Source organism: Elephantulus edwardii, unplaced genomic scaffold (genome assembly GCF_000299155.1).
Source record: "Elephantulus edwardii isolate Elephantulus edwardi_28Jun2011 unplaced genomic scaffold, EleEdw1.0 scaffold00105, whole genome shotgun sequence".
Lineage (NCBI taxonomy): Eukaryota > Metazoa > Chordata > Mammalia > Macroscelidea > Macroscelididae > Elephantulus > Elephantulus edwardii.
The window spans coordinates 12,114,628-12,135,628 of NW_006399855.1; the positions used below are offsets into that span (position 1 = coordinate 12,114,628).

Sequence of the window (21,001 nt, forward strand, 5' to 3'; positions counted from 1 at the left end):
GTTTTCTCCCTCATCTGTTTCAATACAGTATACATTATTGACCCCATCTTTCTCAGTCTTTCCCCAACCCCAAGGTCAGTCCTGTTTTACAACAGTGGCACCATGCAGTATTTGTTTTTTTGTGACTGAGATACTTCACTCAGCATAATGTCCTCCAGAGTCACCCATTTTGAATAATATTGCATGAGTTCCTTATTTTTCCATGCAGCATAGTATTCCATTGTGTGAATATACCACAGCTTCTCTATCCATTCGTTTGTTGATGGGCACTTAAGTTGTTTCCAACTCCTTGCTATAGTGAACAAAGCTGTGATAAACATGGGTGTGCATATGTCTGCTTGGGTGGCAATTATGGTCTCTTTGGGATATATTCCCAGTAGTGGAATTGCTGGGTCAAATGGTATCTCTATTTGCAACTTTTTGAGAAAGCGCCATATCGCCGTCCACAGTGGTTGCACCATTTTATACTCCCACAAACAGTGAATAAGGGTTCCAGTTTCTCCACAACCTTGCCAGCATTTGTTGCAAGCTGTTCTGTTAAATTTTGCTTTCTGACTGGGGTGAGATAATATCTCATAGTTGTTTTAATTTGTATCTCCCTTAGACTAGGGATTTTGAACATTTTGTCATGTGCTTCTTGGCCACCTGAATGTCTTCTTTGGTGAAGTGTCTGTTCATATCCTGTGCCCATTTTTCTATTGGATTATTTACCTTTATCTTGTGGTACTCAAGTATTTTATAAATTCTGGATATAAGTCCCTTATCTGATAGGTCATTACCAAATACTTTTTTTCTAGTCGGTAGCTTCCCTTTTTACCCTGTTGGTTTTTGGATGTGCATAGGGATTTGATTCTTAGAAGATCCCATTCATCTACTTTATCTTCTCCTGGTTGTAGGTGGTTGTGGCTCTTTTTTGCAAGCAATGACTCTGAATCGTTGAACTGCAGAGTTTCATTTTGTAAAGGAGAAATGCTGGGGAAGGCAAAAATCCACTTAACTGTGGTGCTCTAATTTGTAATTTGACAACTAGCAAGAAAATTTAACTCAGCAAAGCATTTAGAGGTAGCTAATTGAGGGCTATTATGCTTCTACCTTTTTAGCGGAGTCCTTGTTTTCTAATCACCATCCTTGTCACATGTTTTTAATTATTGTTTCGGCAAGCATATACTAACCTATTTGTACTTGCTTATGCTTCAGTTATGCTGGTTTTGGGGTACTAAAAGGCATGTGATAGCTGCTTTCAACTTTGCCCACATTAACGTGAATCTTATTTTGCTTTTAAACTACACTTTTATAATAAGCATATTTTTATGCCATTTCTCTGAATCTTAAAGTGAGAATTTTTTATATCTAGTTGGTGATACTAGTTGTTTTGCTGACTTCTACTCTATCTCTGTCTAGATACATACACATACCCCCGCCCCTTCCCTTTAGGTTCAAAACGCATTAGCTCCTTGGTTCACACAAAGCCACGTTCTTTCCTCCCTCCCTTTCTTCTCTTTCCACCAACTTTCCCCCTAGCCATTCTATTGTGTTGATTTAAATAATTTTATCTTTAGGAGATTTTGTAAGATACATGTTGTCATATTAGATATGTGCTTTTAGTTGACCTAAATGGCATTTATTTCTAATTTTTATCTTAAAAAAAATACTTTTGGGGGGGTGGGCAGGGAGAAAAGTGCAACAATGAATGAATGGAAATCCAAAGTCTCTGTAAATGTTCACTAAAATTAATAATAATAAATAATAATAATAATAAATAATAATAATTAATAATAATAATAATAATAATAATAATAATAATAAATACTTTTAAGGGCGCTCTGGTGGCCTAGTGGCAAGAAACTGCACTGCAGTCCCATGGTTCAGATCCATTGGATGCTCTGTTGGAGAAGGAGGGGCAATCTCCTCATGTACCAGTCAGATCCAATTTGGCAGTACACACATACAAAATAATAAAATAAAAATAAAGAAATACTTTTCTTGGTTTTCACACAATAATTTGGTTATATTGTGTCTCATTCATACACATTGTGATTTTTTTGAAAAAAGTTTATATTGGCTTGCATACAAAGTTTTTATACATTGTTTCACACTGTCCTTCATTCACATTGTGTTTCATGCAATCATTCCCTTTCATTGTGTTTTATAAAATTAATCACCATTAAACCATGCCCACCATTAATCCATCTTTCCAGATCCCTGCAGATCTTTCCCATTTCCTTTACCCCCTCCTTCTGCTCACCAAATTGTGCAACGCTATGATTTCCTTCCAGACCACCTTCACACCTTTTGCTCTCACCCCTTATCCCCTTGGACTCCCATACACATTTTATAAGTTATACTTTTATTTTTACAACAATGGTATTGTGCAGTATTTGTCCTTAAGAGACTGAGTTAGTTCATTCAGCATAATGCTCTCCAGTCTTTCCCAAGTTAGGTTGCATTTGTCAGAATCATTGCTCCTGAGTGCTGTGTAGATTTCCATTTAGTAAATGTACCACACTTCTGAATCTATTCAATTGTGATGGGATGTTTGGGTTATTTCCATGTTATTGTGATGATAACTAACACTGCTATGAACATTGGTATACATATCTCTGTTTGTGTCTCAGTTCTAATTTCCTTGGGTTATATTCCTAGTAGTGGAATATCTGAGTCATATGGAATTTATATGTCCAACTTTTTGAGGAAATGCCCAACTGCCTTCCAGAGTGCTTGTACCATTTTACAATCCCAACAACAGTGTATAAGAGTTCCTATCTCTTTACATCCTCTCCAACATTTATTATTTGTTGTACTGTTAAACTTTGTCACTGCTACTGGGGTAAGATGGTATCTCATTGTGGTTTTGATTAGTATCTCTCTTATTACGAATGATTTTGAGCATTTCTTCATGTGTCTTGGCCATCTGAATATCTACTTTTGTGAAAAGTCTTTCCATGTCTTTTGCCCATCTTGTAATTTTGCTATCAGTCTCTTTCTTGTGGAAGCCCTGTAGGATTCTGTAAACTTCTGTTATGAGAACCTTTTCTGAGATGGTATTGCCAAATGATATTTATTGTATTAAATATATTACTGTTTCCTTTTTTGTTCCTCAGCCCCTCTGTTTTCAAGATCTGTCTATTTTGCCAGATGAGCACTTCTGGTCTGTTTCTAACTGTTGCAGAGGATGCCAGCTTCTCTTCTTACTCATCATTTCTTTCCTTTACACCGGATCTAATCATGCTAAGAACTAATTTTGAAAAGATATGTCGAATGGCCACCTCTTTGAAAGGCAAAAGCCTCATTTATTGGTTTGTAGCAAACAAGAATGAACTAATGTCATCCTTATACGTGTCTGAGTACAGCTGAGTGAAAGCATTTTGAGTTTTCATTCAATCCTTCATACATGTTTTATTTTTATAACATTAATTACAATACCCACAATGCCTGAACATCCCTTTATTGTAAATTGCCTTTCCTCTCACCCATCATACTCTCTAATATCTTTATTAATCTTTGCTGCCCCCTCCTTCTGTCTCCATCCCTGACAACCTTCTAAGGTAAACATTTGCTTTTTAAAATGTTTGTTATTTCATTCAACACATAATTTTAGAGCCTCTGCTTTGTGCCCTCGCAAGGGAAGAAGTTAGGTGTGTGTATCATTGGGGTCATACAGCCTGCATGTTCGGAGCTCCAAGGACTATCAGGACTGATGGTGTAGCACTCTGCTCAGAACACATTCCTGTTAAATTGGAACCGACTCAGAGCTGACCTTCATTGGGATTTCCAAGGTGATAAATCCATTGGAGGAGCTGCTGGTGGACTCACACCACCAGGGAGATGCCACCTTTGGGTTAGCTGTGTAACTACCTCCCTGACATTTATTTATTAAGTCATAAGGATGTTTTGATTTTGTTTGTCTTCTTTTTGTTCCTGCTTCTAGTAGTATTACTGCAGTTAGCTCTCTTTCTCTAAGGGTGGGGGGGAGAGGGGAGAAGAACTCCTGCTTTCAGGTTTTGGAAAAAGCTTCAGTAGAGCCTGTTCACCTGTTCTGATTTAGTTTCGTGGGTGAGGATTGTTTTTGCAAACTGCTGAGAGCCAAAGTATGTTAGCTTTTTTCTTGGTCTAAAGTTCTCTTCTTGGTGGAATTTATTCCCTCTCTGGACCTTTAGGGGCCAATGTGAATGCAGCAAAGCTTCACGAGACAGCCCTCCATCATGCAGCCAAGGTGAAGAACGTAGACCTCATTGAGATGCTCATTGAGTTTGGAGGGAACATCTACGCCCGCGACAACCGAGGGAAGAAGCCTTCTGACTACACATGGAGCAGCAGTGCCCCGGCCAAGTGCTTCGAGTACTACGAAAGTGAGGCTTACCTTCTTCTTGTGGTGCCCTGTGCTTCAGGGTATTTCACAGATAATACGCTTTTTACAAATCAAAGGCCGAGGCAGCCCTGCTTCATGCAAATCTATGCCTGCCATTTTTCCCTTAGTAGTTTTACCCGGGCCTGAAGTTCTCTCCCTGGTGGAGTGGCTGTTACATTTTGGCAAGTGCTGCAATATTGAAAACATTCCCTAATGCTTTTGCACACTTTTGAGACTACAGTATAGTATAAACATAACTTTTCTATGCAGTGGGAAACAAAATTTTCCTATAACTTGCTTTACTGAGGTGCTCACTTCATTGGCTGGTCTGGAACTGAGCCTGTGGTATCGCGGAGGCGTGCCTGTGCTTCCACTCATTAATTTGTTGGGGATACCAGCCCAGCCTTCATCTTTTGTCCCTGGTTGTTATCCATCCCTCCTTGCACTCCAGCTATGCCCTTGCCTTTAATCCTTAAAAGCTGATCCATCAGTGTGTTTTGAATACTGGGTCTACTAGAACTCTTTAATGCTGTTGCATTTGCTCTTGTTTAATTGCTAACTTGTAAACTGACCTGGAGCAGCAGGGAGACACTATGTGCTAAGCCCAGGGGTTAACCCTTCCACCAGTGTTCATTAGTCCGGGAGTGTTTCAGATGAGCCTACCAGCCCCAGATTATTTGCTTACAAATCTGTGTGCTGAAGTATAACACTATGACCAAAAAAAAAATTCTTTAAAAATTAAAATCCCAGTGAACTCAACAGAAGCCTACTTCCTGAACTTCTCTTTCCAGCTCCTTGACTGTTCTTTCAAGTTACCGTCCAGATAAGGCATGGAGGGCACATCCCATCTTCACCAGTTTTGTAGCCAGATGACCCCTTAAATGTGGTAGCCAAATGTCTGCAGTGTACTCTTTAAATTTTAATTCTTTCTTCTGTTAAGTAATAACAGAAAAATAGGAGTTCAAGCTTCTCTGTGCAAGCAGAGAAAGACGTTTTTTAGGGAAAATACTTTGCAGAGTAAAACTGCTTTGTAAAGGGAGACATGGAGAATCAGCAAAGCTAACGCATGATTCACTGCAGAATTGTTTGGGCTTATAAAGAAAGGGTTCCATGTTTACTCATATAGGAAAGTGGAGAATTCGGAAATGGTCCATAGGAAAGGTCATTAAGTGGGCAGGCAGCTAGCAGATGGACCTGTTGCAGAGGCTAACGGGTCATCACTTACTGGGGATGATTTGCATGCTCCGTCACCCCTGCCAGCTGAAGGCTCTCTGCTGCCTCTAGAGGAAGAACAGGTAGTAGTTGGAGCTAGTGGTTTTAGGAATGCTTAGGGAATCAATTTAAGCAGGTTCTGCCTGAAAAGAAACTTACTACCACTGTTAGTTGCAATAGGGTGCGGGCATGTTTCTTAGGGACGAATATGTGTTTTGTTTTCTTTTAACAAAAATTTTTATTGTATTATTTTTACATGTACCGTCAAATCAGATCTGACTGGTACAGGAGGAGATTGTTCCTCCTCCAGCAGAGCATCTGGTGGATTTGAACCGCGTACCTCTGGGATTATAGTGCAGCGTCTTGCCACTAGGCCACCAGAGCTCCCTGTGTCTTGTTTTCTTACCTAACACCGTGCACCCTCCCTGAGATCTGGCCCTGGCTCTTCTGGCTCAGCAAGTATTAATATCAAGACTTTGATGTTATTTCCTTAATCTGGCCTCACACCTTCCTTGTTCTTTTTCCCAGAGACACCTCTGACCCTGTCACAGCTATGCAGAGTGAGCTTGAGGAAGGCCACTGGCGTCAGAGGACTGGAGAAAATCGCCAAGTTAAATATCCCTCCGCGGCTCATTGACTACCTGTCCTACAACTAAGCTGAGGGAGGCCGGGATAGGGAGCGTCCATGGTGTGCCTGGGGATAGAAGAGGATTCTGTGTGTCTGAGATGGTGTCATTATTCTGGACTGAGTCTCTGTTGACTTTTTCTCCAGAAACCTGGAAGGAGTCTCTGGCAGAGTTTTTATTTTGTTCTGAGGTGAGAATTTGCATTTCCACCTTAGGTGTACTCAAGAGTCTACATTTGAACCCAGTGTGTATCTAAAAATCACCTAGGGATCTTGCTAAATTTATAGATTTTGATTCAGTATATGTGGTGTGGAAATGCAAATTCTCAGCAGAAGGGTGAACAAGGAATGAATAGGTTGGGAGCTGGTTGTCACTTCTGTTGTGTGGGACCCTGTATGAGCCGCTCAGGAATTTAAGCCTCAGCTCCAGTGGCCACAACCCTCCCATTTTCCTTCCTTTTTACCCACTTTCAAGGTCTTCAGACAAGGGCAGATTGCTCTGGAAGCAAAGGGGAAGGTCAAGCAGGCTGGGGCTACCAGGCACTGCTGTGGGCTTTCAAACGCCTGAAAGGATGCCGCAGCAGCTCTGGGTCCCAGTGGCCTGGCATCCGGCCTGAGTCAGCATAGGTGCAGCCAGACCTCAGACACAGGAGGGGCCTGTGCTTCCAAGCTGGGCTGAATGAGGGCCAGGCCTAGCACATCGCTGGGGCAGCTGCTTTGCTGACGACTTTCTACCTGGACCCTTTCTTTATGCTGGAGAAGCAGTTGGCACTTTCCAAGGCCTGTGCTGAAGGCAGACCCATCACTACTCAGGGAGCTCTTTACCATTCTTGTTTAGGGGGCAGGCACAGGCTTTTGAGTCCCCATAACTACCACAGTGTTTCCGAAGTTTCCCTTCAATTTCAAGTCTCAACTCTTGTAAAGTTATATAGGATAAAAAAAAAACAACTTTCAGAGTATAAGTAGAATGTAACACTTGTGTAAATGTTAATGAGTCTTTACCAAATGGTACAGTGAAGGCGCATCTTCTCGCGGAAGTTACAGAGACCTTTGCAACGTGAAGGACTCTTAGGGAGCTTTGTCGGCATTATTTGTCACGTGTTTCTGTAGTTACGAATGAATTCTCCGACTCTAAATTTTGGTGTCTCTTTGAAGCTCTAAAATTAAAAGACGGTGGTGAGGGTACCATCAAGCCTTTCCTCATCCACCTTGCAGATAATTCTGGAACATTGCTCATGCTTAACGTAGTGTGCAGAGTAAACCTTTGATCTGGAGAGGAATCAAGACGGATGACTCGAGGCAGGGAAACAAAATGTTTATTTCACAATTTGTTCCAAAAGTAATTAAGACAATTCTAATTTTAGATCATCTATAGATCTATCAGCTATAAGGTAGAATAATAGTACTTTCAAAAGGTATTTTCAGACTGCATTTGCCCTCTAACATCTGCATCTTAACCTTTTTTAAATAAAAACTAGCAATTAGAGGAATTTGTGTGATAAGTTGAGGTACATTTGATTTCTGGAGAAATGGAAAAGAGGTCACTTGTGAACTCTAAGTCATGTGTAAAGCCAACATGCTCAGAAATAGGAACATGATGGTCACCAGATAATCCCAGGGGCTGGGTGGGCCTCTCTTCACATCTCTCCTTGGGGTTATATGGGGTCACAGGTCCTCTGAAAAATCTCTGGCTGGCTGCCTTGGGTCTTTTCCATCTCCAGTGTGATAGCCGCTCTTATTTCATTATCTGATACTTTATCTGATACTGATACTGAGATGATAACCAATTCCATTTGGGTGCTGTCTTCAGTGCATGTTCGGGGCAAATCCATGTTTCTGGATGCAATAATAATAAAAATAAAACAGCTTTGAGCACTACCTCTAGAGTCTTTGCAACAGAAACTTGTCTGTAGCACTTAGTACACAGTCAGGTCCCTGTCTTCTTAATGCTTAATAAATGTTGTTGAAAAAGTCCATTGTGTTCATGTGACCCTGTTCTTGTTGGGAGCAGAGGAACTGGAATGGGCTTCATCTGTATGAGAGAAGAGGGGGAGGGATGTTTGACATACCTCCTTGTGTTTCAGAAGGTCACACCTATTAAGGAATCAAACTGCTTGCTTGGTGCTGATTCAGGGTATTACTAATAAGGACTTTCGGGGTAAGAGACACTGTCCAGAGGTGATAAGACCTCAGACCCTATTCTGCTACTAAGTAGTGATGTGACTACAGACAAGTTTGTCCGCTGGACATTTCCTACCACCCTCAACTGAAAAAAAAAAAAAAAAAGCACAAAACCAAACCAAAAAAAAAACAAAACCAAAAAACAAAACCCAGGTAAGACTTTGATCATTAAAAGAATTAGAACCTACAGAACCAGTTTCTGTCTTATAAGTGAGGAAATTAAGTTCCACCAGCCTTCTAAGGTCTTTTGGGCTGAAATTTGGTGATTAAAGGATGATCTGAAAAGTAAAAAGTGCAAACAAAAAAGTTAAAAAGTGCTATCCAAATGAAGATTATGTGGTTATGACTGTGGTATTATTGATAGCTGGAAATCTTATAGAAGAGCCTTGTGGCACAGTGGTTTAAGCACTTGACTCCTAACCAGAAGGTTGATAATTCAAACCTATTAGCTGCTTAATGGGAGAAAGATGTGTCAATCTGCTTCTGCAAAGATTAACAGTGGGGGAAATGCTGTGGGGCAGTTCTGCTCTGTCCTGTAGGCTTGCTATGATGTGGAATCAATAGTGGTAGTTTGGGTAGATATTATGGCTGTATAAACTAGTCTGAGTTTAGGATAAAAAACTCAAACTAACTGCTGTTGAGTTGAAACTGACGCACAGCTGACACTCCAGCAAGTTTTTGGAGTCTGTAAATCGCACAGAGGGAGACTGTACGTCTTTCTCCCAAGGAGCAGCTGGTGGATTTGAGCTGCATGCCTTCCGGTTGACAGTGCTACTCTTAAACCCTAAGCCACCAGAATACTTGAGTTTAGCATGGTATCATCTATTTCAGGAATAGCAGATTAAGAAGATTTCTGTTTACATGTTAAAGCCCAATATGCAGTTGTTAGATTTGAAAGATTTACAACATGTAAACATATGTAAGTTAAGTAATAACTTATATAGACTTGATGGCACTTAACAACAATAGCAACATAGAGAGAGCTCAGTTGGCCTGGTGGACAGAAAGTGATACTTCCAAGCCAAATGTGGGTGACTTTAATCTGCGGCCCTCAGGCCTGTTTTTAATTGTTTTGGTCAAACATTCTTCTAGGTTCTATAGCCCTGGTCTGTCCACTTGCCATACAGAGGTTAACTCATGGTTGCTGTGAAGCTGAACACTGTGACATTGATTTGTCCAAGGCAATAACGGTTATCCATTGTGGACAGTGTTTGGTGGAGCTCCCTGATTAAAACAAGCTTGGAAGCAGGAGTGGCATCCACTTCCGAAATGGCTTGCTTCCAAAAACCCTGTAAACCTGGAGAAAAGATGAAAAACTATACAAATGTTCAGGTCTTTCATTCATAGGGTCACTATGAGTCGCCTAGAACTCAATGGCACTTAACAACAACAACAAACATATATAAAGTACTCTTAATAAGATAGGTTAACACCACTGTTATAAAATAGAACTGACATGTTAGTTGGGGGAAACTTAGAAAAGGGGATAAAAGTGCATTGGAACAGAAGAAAAAAAGAACTGTTTAAAAGGAATATATGATTAGGCATTGTTTGTATGATGACAGTCCAGAATAAGAGGTGGTGGGCTAGGGGAGGGAGGAAATGACACAACAATGAATGAATATTTTTTATGGAAAAAATGTGAACTGGGAGGGTTAGGGAGGAAAATGCAACAATGAATGAATGAAAATCCAACTTTAAACTTTGGTTAAAATCACAAAATAATAAAAAAAATCAATATGATAAAGATTAACAACCTAATAGAAAATAGGCTCATAATAATAACATAAAAGAAAACCTCAAGGATTTACTAATATCTGGAGAAGATGTTCAGTAGCTATCATGGAAATACAAATGAATGAATATTTTGTTTAATGAAATGACCACACAGGACTTGTGTTGACAATAAAAGATCATTTTAATCACAGTGATGGTTCATATGGGCAAATGAAATCACATAGGCTGCCAACCAGGAGTTGTTAGGTGCCCTTGAGTTGAGTATGACTCATAACGACACTCTTATCAATAGTCCTGGCCTCTCCTGTGCCATCCTCATCATCTGACACACTTGATCCCATTGCTCCAATCTGTTTCAATCCATCTCATTAAGGGTCTTCCACACTTTTGATGACCCTCCACTGTTCCAAGTCTGATGTTCTTCTACAAGGAATGTCCTCTCCTAGCAACATGTCATTCTTGCCTCCAGGCAGGATTCTGGCTGCACTTTGTCCAAGACATCTCTTCTTTTGGCAATCCATGAGATAATTCCGTTCTTTTCTCCACCCTCACAGCTCAAAGGCTTTTATCACTGTCCAGCTCTCAGATACTTAGCAAGTGATTGAAAACACCAGGGCTTGTATCATGGGCACTTGAGTCTTCAAACTGACATCATTGCTCTTCAGTAATTTAAGGCAGTCTCTTGACTGCAGACTTCCTAAATGCAATATGTCTCCTGATTTCCTGACTGCTGGTTCCAAGGGTGTTGATTGTAGATCCAAGCAAAGTAATCATTAGCAATCCTAATCTTCTCTAGCTATTATGTTGTTGCTTATTGGTCCAGTGGAAAAGATTTTTGTCTTCTTAATGTTGCGATGCAATCCATATTGAAGGCTGTGTTCTTTTATCTTTGGCAGTTAATGAGGAGTAGAAATTAATAAATAGCCCTGCGGAGTCATTTGATGATCTATGACTCTGTCTTGGAAAAAAATGCAGCTTGAATGCGCCTTGGAGTTTGAGGATGGTGAAACTTAAGTCTCACTTTGAGCATGTTATCAGAAGGAGTCAGTCCCTGGTGAAGAAAAGATATGAGACTTGATAAAGTAGAAACAATGGAAAAGAAGATCCATCGATGAGATGGATTGATTAAGGAGCTGCAGCAATGGGCTCAAGCAGTGATGATGACATCGAAGTGACCTTTGGTTTTGTTCTTCTGTATATAGGGTCATGTTAGGTTGGAACCAACTTGGAAGTACTTATCTAACATCAGTACAATTGAAAGAGACCTGGCAGTTCAGTGGTCAGCTGCTAACCAAAAAACACCCCATTAAATAGAACCCACCAGGGAGCTCTGGTGGCCTAGTGGCAAAAAGCTGCACTGCAATCCCAGAGGCGCACGGTTCGAATCCACCAGATGCTCTGCTGGAGAAGGAAGGCCAATGTCCTCCTCTTGTACCAGTCAGATCTGATTTGACGGTACACACACACAAAATAATAAATTAAATTTTAAATAGAACCCACCTTGGAAGCATATGGTCGTCTGCTTGCATACAGATTTACAGCTTTGGAAACAGTTTTGTTCGGTCCAACAAGTTTGCTGTGAGTCAGATGATCAATTAAATGGCAATGCTTTTGTCTTTATACAATTGAAAGTGTGTATAGTTCATGTCCTCCCTTTTTTTTTATAAACACTAAACCTTAAAGAAACATTCAACATGAAGAGAAATGAACGAAGATGTTAAGTATAGTAATGTAAGTATAGTGCAATAGCAAAAGGTCTGATTGGTGGAGGAAAAATTGTGATATATATTGAAAGACTACATATACAAATTGAAATGAATTAGAGTTGTGTTTTAATACAAATAGATGGTAGATTTTATTTTATCACAAAGATATAATGATAGGTGGAAAAATTGGTAAACTTTATGTACTCTATGCATCCATCTGTGTAAATGTAAATAGAAAACTCTCTCTCTCTCTCTGTGTGTGTGTGTATGTGGAGAGAGAGAGAAAAAAGAGAAAGAGAGCAAGCAGCTCTGGTGGCTGAGTGGCAAGAAGCTGTGTTGCAGTCCCCAAGGCATGCAGTTTGAGGCCACCAGCTGCTCGGCAGGAGAAGGCAATCTCCTGTGCGATTAACTGCCTCTGAAAACCCACTAGAGCTATGGTTTGGTCTGACTCTATGGTACACAACAAAAACTATCTATCTAAATAAATAATTATGTTATCGTTATTATGTGCCATCAAGTCAGTTGCGACTCATAGCGAGCCTATGTACAACAGCTCTGAATTCTGCTCTATCCTGAGCCAGTCTCACTGACTCAGACACACTTAATCCCATTACTCCAGTTATCCTGTCAATCCGTCTCACCCGGGGCCTTCCTCACCTGTGCTGTCCCTTCACTTTTCTGAGTATGGTGTCCTTCTTTAGGGACTGGTACTTCCTAGCCACATGCCCAAAGTATGTGAGATAGATCTTCAAAATCCTAGTCTCCAAGGAGAAACTTAGTTTCACCCTCTCCAAAACACACCTGTTTGTTCTCTTGGCAGCCCATGGTATGTTCAAGACTCTTCTCCAGCATCACAGCTCAAAGGCATTAATTCTTCTATCATCCTTAGTCATTGTTCAGCCCTCTGAAACATAGCAAGTAATTGTGAAGACCATGGCCAGGTTTTTTAGAGATACAGAACCAGCTGGATACATACACACAGGCTGATTTTAAAGAATTAACCCACATATTTTCAGGGCCTGACAAGTCCAAGCAAGGCTGGAAAATCAAGCTGGTTTACTTGGAATAGTTTTAGGGGATGATTCTCTTAGAAAGCTCATTTGTAAATCTTAGGGCCTTTCACTGGTTAGATCAAACCCATCCACTTTATTGAATGTAATCTACTTAAGACTACATCAGTAAAATACCCTCATGGCAACATGTAGAGTAGTGTTCAACCAATTGAGTGGACACCAGAGCCCAACCAAGCTGATATATAAATGGACCATCATGCTATGTAGGTACTAAAGGCATAAAGTCACATCCTCATCTCGTGGTTACCTCTACAGGCAGAGTAAGGAGTAGAAATGTGACTTAGAGTTGAGGAACAAGAGGAACTTCCATTGTGTGATATTTGTCTTTTTAAATAGACATGCAGCTACCATTTTGTTGTTGAATGACAAATGGATTGTGGCTGCTGAGTTGACTCCACTCCCCAGTAACCTTAGGTTTAATAAACAAGTTACCTAATATATTTGAGTCTATGGCAAATAGGCAAATAAGACAAGGGTGCCACTCTCCATATGTTTCAGTACTTAATTATTTTCCATTAATAAAATTTGATGCACTCAGAACAGCCCAGGATGAAAATATCTTTAAAAGATTTTTTTTTAAAAAAGGAAAAAATTATTAGATGACTGTGATATTTAAAAAAGGTAATTGTGAGCGATATAGCTTTCAGCTTTGTATTGACAAAAATGTGCTTTTGTTGTAAAATCTCATATTCCACCATAGATAGGTGATCCCCCTCCCCCACAACCCCCCCTAATCCCTTTTAACAGCTACGTTGTGTTTATAATCAACATCCCTCTCATCTGAAGCAGAATGTTAATTCACTTTAACCGGTCAGTGGTAGAGCGCACTGTCCCACGTGATTCTGAAGCGTGGGTAGCACCATAATAAGTGTTGAGCTGCTAACAGATCTTCTCCAATAGACCTAAAACTTACAGCCTCAGAACCCAATGGAGCCTCGCCAGAAACTGGAATCAACTCAAAAGCAGCGGATTTAGTTTTGGTTTGAGATGTGCTTTGGGGCCAAACCCCCACCGTCAGACAGCACCCTGGGGCGAAAAGCAAAGGCAAATTGCCCTGAGCTGGGAAGCCTGGAGCCAGAAGGAGACACAGCTGCGGCCCCAAGCCTGCGCGCGTGGCGAGCACATTCCTGGGCCTCGCCTGCCCCCTGCTGGTGGAGGGATGAGGCGGCCCGGAGAAGAAGAAAACGGCCTGCTTTGGGATCACAGCTGCAACTCTTCCGAGCTCAACAGTTAATTCTCCCTTTGTCGCTTACATTTGCCGTACATGGAGTTCCTTAGCTACATCTAGAAGAGTGTGTGGAGAGTTTCGTAACGGTCTGTAACACCATCTTCTTTAAAGTTTGATTTCTTGCCTTGTGTTGCTTAGTGCTGCTGCCATGCCATACGATCAGAGATGGATTGACCCGGTGACTGCAACAGCCGATTTAAGCACTGGGGGGGGGGGGAGATTGTGAGGATGGTCCAGGGTTGGTCAAGGTTGTCCAGAGAGTCACTATGCATAGAAGCCAACTAGACGACACCTAACAACTGTCATGCTTTCTTTCAAGCGAACAGTCAGTACTCTTTTATTCATGACAAGTAGGGGTTCTAGTGGTGCAGTAGTTAAAGTGCTTGCTTGACTAGCCATTCAAAAAGCCGATTGATAAGAACTCACTAGCGGATTAATGGGGAAAAGAAGAGGCAGACTGTTTCCATAAAGACTGAGCGTATCTGTTCTACCTTATGGGTTGTTGTGGTTTGAAATAAGACTCTCAGGTAGTGGGCTTGGTTTTGGTTTTATTAATGAAAATAAACATAAAACTTGCTCCTAGTGTAAAGCTGCAGCTTCTTGCATCTTCGGATGTCAGGAGAGGCCCCAGAGAGGGTGAGGTCAGCTTCCACACCCTCTTAGCAATAGTGTGCTGGCTGTTTTCCCTGTAAAACCGAGAAAATATTTCCAGATCCTGACATCTTTGCTTTTTCTCTTCTCTCTGCGTTGGTGTTGGTACCACATGGCACTGACAGCTGGGCCCCAGGTGTTAATATCGCTGTGAAAGTCTTGTGATCTTGGTGGTTTGGATGAAAATATGTCTTAAATTGGTCCAATATAAACAGGGCACCTCCTAAAAGCCTTTGGTGTCAAATCTGTAAATGAAGAAAGACGACACTCTTGAAAAAGTACTTCCTTTTTACGGGTTTATTTAGTTACAGACCTTTTCACTTTGCAGCAGATGGGCTCCAGGTGCTCATTCTGGTCAACCAGAGACTTGAGGGCTAAGGGAGCATTTATCACTGAAATTTGAGCCGGGTTCCCAGCTAGGTCAGCCTTCTGCATTCTGAGAGATCAATAAGAAAACTCCTACTGCTTCTCACTGTTTATCTGAATTGTGAAGCTGATGCTGCTGTGTGAAGGGCAGAGGGCTGAGATGGGAGAAGCAGGGCATTCACCTATTTCACTGACCTGCCTTCTTTATTTTTTTAATTATTTTTTTAAAATTTTATTATTTTTTGTGTGTGTGTACCGTCAAATCAGATCTGACTGGTACAGGAGGGGGACATTGCCCCTCCTTCTCCAGCAGAGCGTCCGGTGGACTTGAACCGCAGGCCTCTGGGATTGCAGTGCAGCTTTTTGCCAGTAGGCCACCAGAGCTCCCTGCCTTCTTTATTTATTTATTTATTTTTTTTTAAAGAAACCACTTATCCTCTTTATGAGCACTGGTGGCCTAGTGGTAAGGAGTTGTGCTGCCCATTCAAAGGAATGTGGTTTGAATCCACCGGCTGCTCTGTGGGAGAAAGACGCGCAGTCTCCTGTCTTGCAATTTATGGTCTTTGAAAACCTGCTGAGCATGTGTATATATGTGTGTGTGATGAGCGGGCTCAGACGTGACAGCAGTGAGCTGAGTTGTTGGGATTGATCCTCTTTTCAGGTTGTATGCTGGAAACTAAGGATATCAAAACAAACAACAAACCAAACAAAAAGCCTCCAACAAACAAATAAAAATCCATAAAGGCAAATTTGGGGCCAGATTTACTGACTAGACTAGTTGAATCTGGAGGGATTCTTCGAGACTCCCTGAAACTAATGCACTGATACCCTTTAAGCCTTGAAACAAAATCTGCCCTGAAGCCAACTTCTTGCTTTTAAATAACAACTTGGCTTAAAAAGTAATGAATATCACCTCTTAAGTACTGTGCTCTGAATATTTAAAAAAAACCCAACACACAAAAGTGAACTGAGGGCGGGAGAGAGAGAGTGAAAATGTTTAACAATGGATGAATGAAAATCTGACTTTTCTGTAGACTTTTGTAAAAATCACAATTAAAAGAAAATTTTTTTAAAAAATAAAAATGTCCTTTTTTGAGATCAACAATTACTTTAAAACAAAAATGAGAATGTACAAGTCAAGGAAACTAGATTAGTGGAAATGGAACAACAAGAATGGAAGGAATAAGAATGCTCACGCATTGTGAAGAACTTAAAGAATGCTACAAACCCACTTGTGTAGAAAGTGCTAGAGTTTCTATACAAGCTGTACAGAACTGCTGTGTAAACTTGAACCAAACCATGATAACATAGAATGAAACAGGTGAACAAACAAATCTTTGCTCTGAAGATCCCAGGCTCTCTTCAGGGAACAGGAACAGGAACAGGAACAAATACGACATCAGGTAATGTAGCGGAATAAAGGAGTGAATCCTGACCTGGAAAACAGGTAACTCAGCTGGGGTGCTGGGTTGGGGGGGGCCCACAGAAACGCACAGAGACAGGGAAGGGGGGATGACTTTAGATCTTGTTGGTCTTGGGCTAACAAAGGCAATTTCATAACATTAAATAATTTAAAAGCTCTGAATTTTTATATCCATGCTACTTTGCAAGGTGTAAAGTTTTATGAGGACTCGGATATTAGTATGTTCTGTAGTGATTATGAAGACATAGAAGCTTCTAGGCAATTTCTCTTTTAGTACTTCACATCTTTTCTTTCAAACACAAAAACAGAAGAATGAGCTTTAATTCTCTGGAATTATATACATTTCCTAGGGTTTACTGTAATATCTTCTTATGTTTGTTTTTCCAAAGATTTGGGGGAAAAATTTATAACGGGCAAAATTGATCCATTCAGCCTGAGGGAAACTGCATTTCAGGATAGGCATATCAAACTAAAGCCAAATCCATTAAGATCCAGACACATCGTGATGCTTGGGGTTACAGAGTAGAACTACCCCACAGGGTTTCCTTGGCTGAAATCTTCATGAAAGCCAGGCCTTTCTTCTGTGGTACCACAGGTAACTTTGAACTGCTAAACTTCAGGCTAGTAGACAAGAGAAAAGTTTTCTATCACCTGTGCAGAGTTGGCTGGGCAATACTGTTGTTATGTGCAGTCCAGCTGACGATGACTCAGTCATAGATAATATACAAAAATTAGATATTAACCCATAGAAAAAGAATCCATTACCTTTGAAGAGATTGATGTTAGCTTTGTTGCTTCTTTGGGGCCAGAGGACTCCTTTGCTTTTATTTCTTTTTAGAAACAGGGAGCTCTGGTGGCCAAGTGGCAAGAAGCTTTGGTGCAATCCCGAAGGCACGCAGTTTGAATACACCAGATTCTCCGCTGGAGAAGGAGGGACAGTCTCTTCCTGTGCCAGTCAGATCTGATTCAATGGTCCATAATAAGAAAAGAACAAAAGAAAAAAATATAATAATGTGCTGAAGGTGAACATTTGCATGGCAAATTATGTCTCTTTTAATAATCTTTGTACTGATTATTCCATGATATTGGTTACAATTTCTATACTGTGTGAGCACTCATATTATTTCCAGCTTATTTGTCCCATTTCCATTGGTCTAGGTCTCCCCTCCTTGCCATCTTATCTTTGCTTCTGGATAAATGTAGGTGGTTTGGTCTCACGTAGGTAATTGTTTCTGGAGTGTATTACTCATGGATGATATTGTTTATTCCGTAAACCAATTTGTTGTTTGGCAGAAAGGTGACTGACAAAATGGCTAAAAACCCAAATTTAAAAGCAATAGTTTTAGGGATTCCTCTAGTTTCTATTGATCCAGTAAGTCTGATCTTTTTATTTATTAATTAAGGAAATTTGAGTTTTCTACAATTTTCATTCATTATACCTAGGGCCTTCTATATGTTCCTGGGCAGGAAGAGTTCTGCTGATCTAGTTCTTCTGCCCCCGTATTAGAGAAGGCTGTGGTTCCCTTTAGTGAGGGAGCTCTGGTGGCCCAGGGGTAAGAAGCTGTGCTGCAGTCCCAAAGGCATGAAGTTAGAATCCACCAGTTGCTCTACGGGAGAAGGATGGGCAATCTCCTCCTGTGCCATTACTGCCTCCGAAAACCAGCTGGAAGGTCATCGATGAAAGAGGTCACACGAAAGCAACAACAGACTAGTTCCTGTGGGTTATTAGTCCTACGGAGTAGCTTCTTCTATCAGCCTTTGGTTTTCTTCCCTTTACTCCATACAAGTAGAGGACAATACTTGTATTAGATGTCCATCACAAGCTTTTAAGACCCAAGACTCTAACAATCTAGCATGTTGAGCAGTATCTCTGTGAAGCAATGGGATAAATTTTCCCTTGAGACTATTGTCCCTAACCTTCTAATCCAGTAATTTAGTGATAATCCCTCAGGTTGTTTGAAAGTACCTAGGAAACCTCTGTGATTGTGTCCCCATGTGGTTTGCTATACATGTGGATATAGTTGGGAAAGTCTGAAGAGCAATGATTGGAGACTAAGGTGTGCCTGATATAGGCCATGGTCTTTGCAATCACTTACTATGCATCAGAGAGCCGGACAATGAAGAGGGATGACAGGAGGAGAATTGATACCTTTGAGCTGTGGTGTTGGAGAAGATTATTGAATATATCAAGGACTGCTAGGAGAATGAACAGGTTTGTCCTGGAGAGGGTGAGACCGGGCTGCTCCTTGGAGGCAAGGATTCTGAAGCTCCATCTGACATACTTTGGACATGTTGTAAGGCGGGATCAGTCCTTGGAGAGGAATGACATTCTTGGGAGGGTGGAGGGACAGTGCAGGAGAGGAAGACCTTCGATGAGGTGGATTGATTCAGTGACTGGGTAATGGGGTAGGTGTGTTGAGACAATAAGATTGGCAAGGGATAGAGCAGGTTTTAGGGCTGTTGTACACAGAGCAGCTATGAGTCACAGGTGGCTTGATGGCACGTAACAACAACAACAACAACAACAGGTGCAGATCACACAAACACATGCATACACATGCCTACAGATACATCTATGCAGTAACGCACATTTACTCCTGTATGCCTTTCAGCAGCATATATGCATCATGATCTGCCCGTGTAATCACTTTTCTATTTTTTGGTTGTTTTTACTGTCATTGCAAAATTTTATTTTACAGCCTTTATAAAAACTATCCTTCTCTTGAGTGCTTCTTAGCATCGTTATCTTTTTTGGCCAGGTTGTGCTGGCTTCACATGTCTTTGGTCTTACTTTTCCTATTTCTAAAGGTAACAAGTAATTGCTATCTGGAAAACGACTCCCTCTCCTTGTCCTTTTTGTCCCTAGTAATTAATCATCAATGAACTTGGCTTTCTTTGTGTGTATTTATTCTTGATTTTTTGAGATTGCCGTGCGGCTTCTTGTCTTTCTTTTCTTCTTCTTGTTGTGTACTGTCGAATCAGATCTGACTGGCACAGGAGGAGATTGCCCCTCTTTCTCCAGCGGAGCATCTGGTGGATTTGAATAGTGTGTCTTTGGGATTACAGTTTAGCTTCTTGCCACTAGGCCACCAGAGCTCCCTTATTCTTGATTTTTAAAAAATAATGATGTGGTCATGTGATATTTGTCTTTTTGTGATTGACCTATTTCACTCAGCAGGTTGTCCTCTAAATTCATCCATGTTGAAGATATGCTGAGTGTTCATTATTTTTCACAGTTGCGTAGTATTATATTCTCTCTCTTTCTCTATATCAGTGTGATGTCTATCTCTATCTGTCTCTATCTCTATCTCTATATATCACAGTTTACTTATATATTCATCCATAGATAAGCAGAGTGTACAACTTTATTCAACAAATAGGATCAAAGTATGATTTGTTATTGTTGTTAGATGCCATTGAGTTGAGTAAAACTCATAGTGACCCTATTGATGACAGTTCTGAACCCTATTCTATCCTATGCTATCCTCATCAGCTTTGATATCTTTGAGCGTATTACTATGGTCACGCATGTCAATTCATCTAGTTGAGTCTTCCTTTCTTTTGCTGTCCCTCCACCTTTCCAAGTATGATGTCCTTCTCCAAGGACTAGCTTCTCAGAGCAATATGTGAGACGGAGCTTTGTCATCTTTACCTCCAAGTAGCACTGTGGCTGCATTTTCTCTAAAATACATCTGTTTGTTCTTTTGGCAGTCCATGGGATATTCAGTACACTTCTTCAACACCACAGCACAAAGGAATCAATTCTTCTTCTATCTCCTTTTTCACTCTTCAGCTCTCTGATGAATTGACAGCGATTGACAAGACCATAGCTTAAATCAGATTCTAATGTTAGTCTTCAAACTGCTATCTCCTTGCTCCTCAATAATTTGGAGAAGTCCCTGGTTGCGGACTTTCCCGGTGCAACACATCTCCTGATCTCTGTACTAGAGAGTGACCTTTCTTATTATGGGTTCTAATAATACAAATGGACACTTTGAATGATGGAAAGACATAAATGCTTATAATTTTGGAGGAGGCTTCATGAACTGATTTATAAAATAGCAGAATGATGATGTGATGGTTACTGTTGGGAACAGATTGTTAAACATCACATTACCCAGAAGCATGAGTTCTCTGGGAGATTTCACATAATGACTTTAGTATAGTTTGGTTACAGATTTACAGTCTTAGCCGAAGTAATAAAAACTTAATAATAGAACTGGTTCCTATTACTAAATAGGGTTATTCAGTTTTAAATATGTGAAAGGCTAACTCTGCATTTTTATTTTTTTTTAGAACTAGTTGAGCTATTTTTATTTTGGGTCAGATGCCCATTTTGAAAAATTTTTATATCTCATATCACAAGCAGGCTGTGACACAAGGTGGCAGCCAGCTTTTCTTATGAATACGTTTCTTCATGGAAACAAGTAGTACAAGTGACATCTTGGTTC

General features: G+C 40.6%; 1 protein-coding gene across 1 annotated transcript in view; it reads left to right on the forward strand.

The window, feature by feature from the left end:
• The window catches only part of ASB13 (ankyrin repeat and SOCS box containing 13), a 48,124-nt gene extending 41,881 nt beyond the window's left edge, over nucleotides 1–6,243 (forward strand). The window contains exons 5-6 of the mRNA XM_006891868.1: nucleotides 4,158–4,349; nucleotides 6,089–6,243. Of these exons, the coding sequence (XP_006891930.1) occupies nucleotides 4,158–4,349; nucleotides 6,089–6,216 (320 nt within the window). The 3' untranslated portion in view covers nucleotides 6,217–6,243. The remainder of the gene's footprint in view (nucleotides 1–4,157; nucleotides 4,350–6,088) is intronic.
• The last annotated feature ends 14,758 nt before the right edge of the window (nucleotides 6,244–21,001 follow it).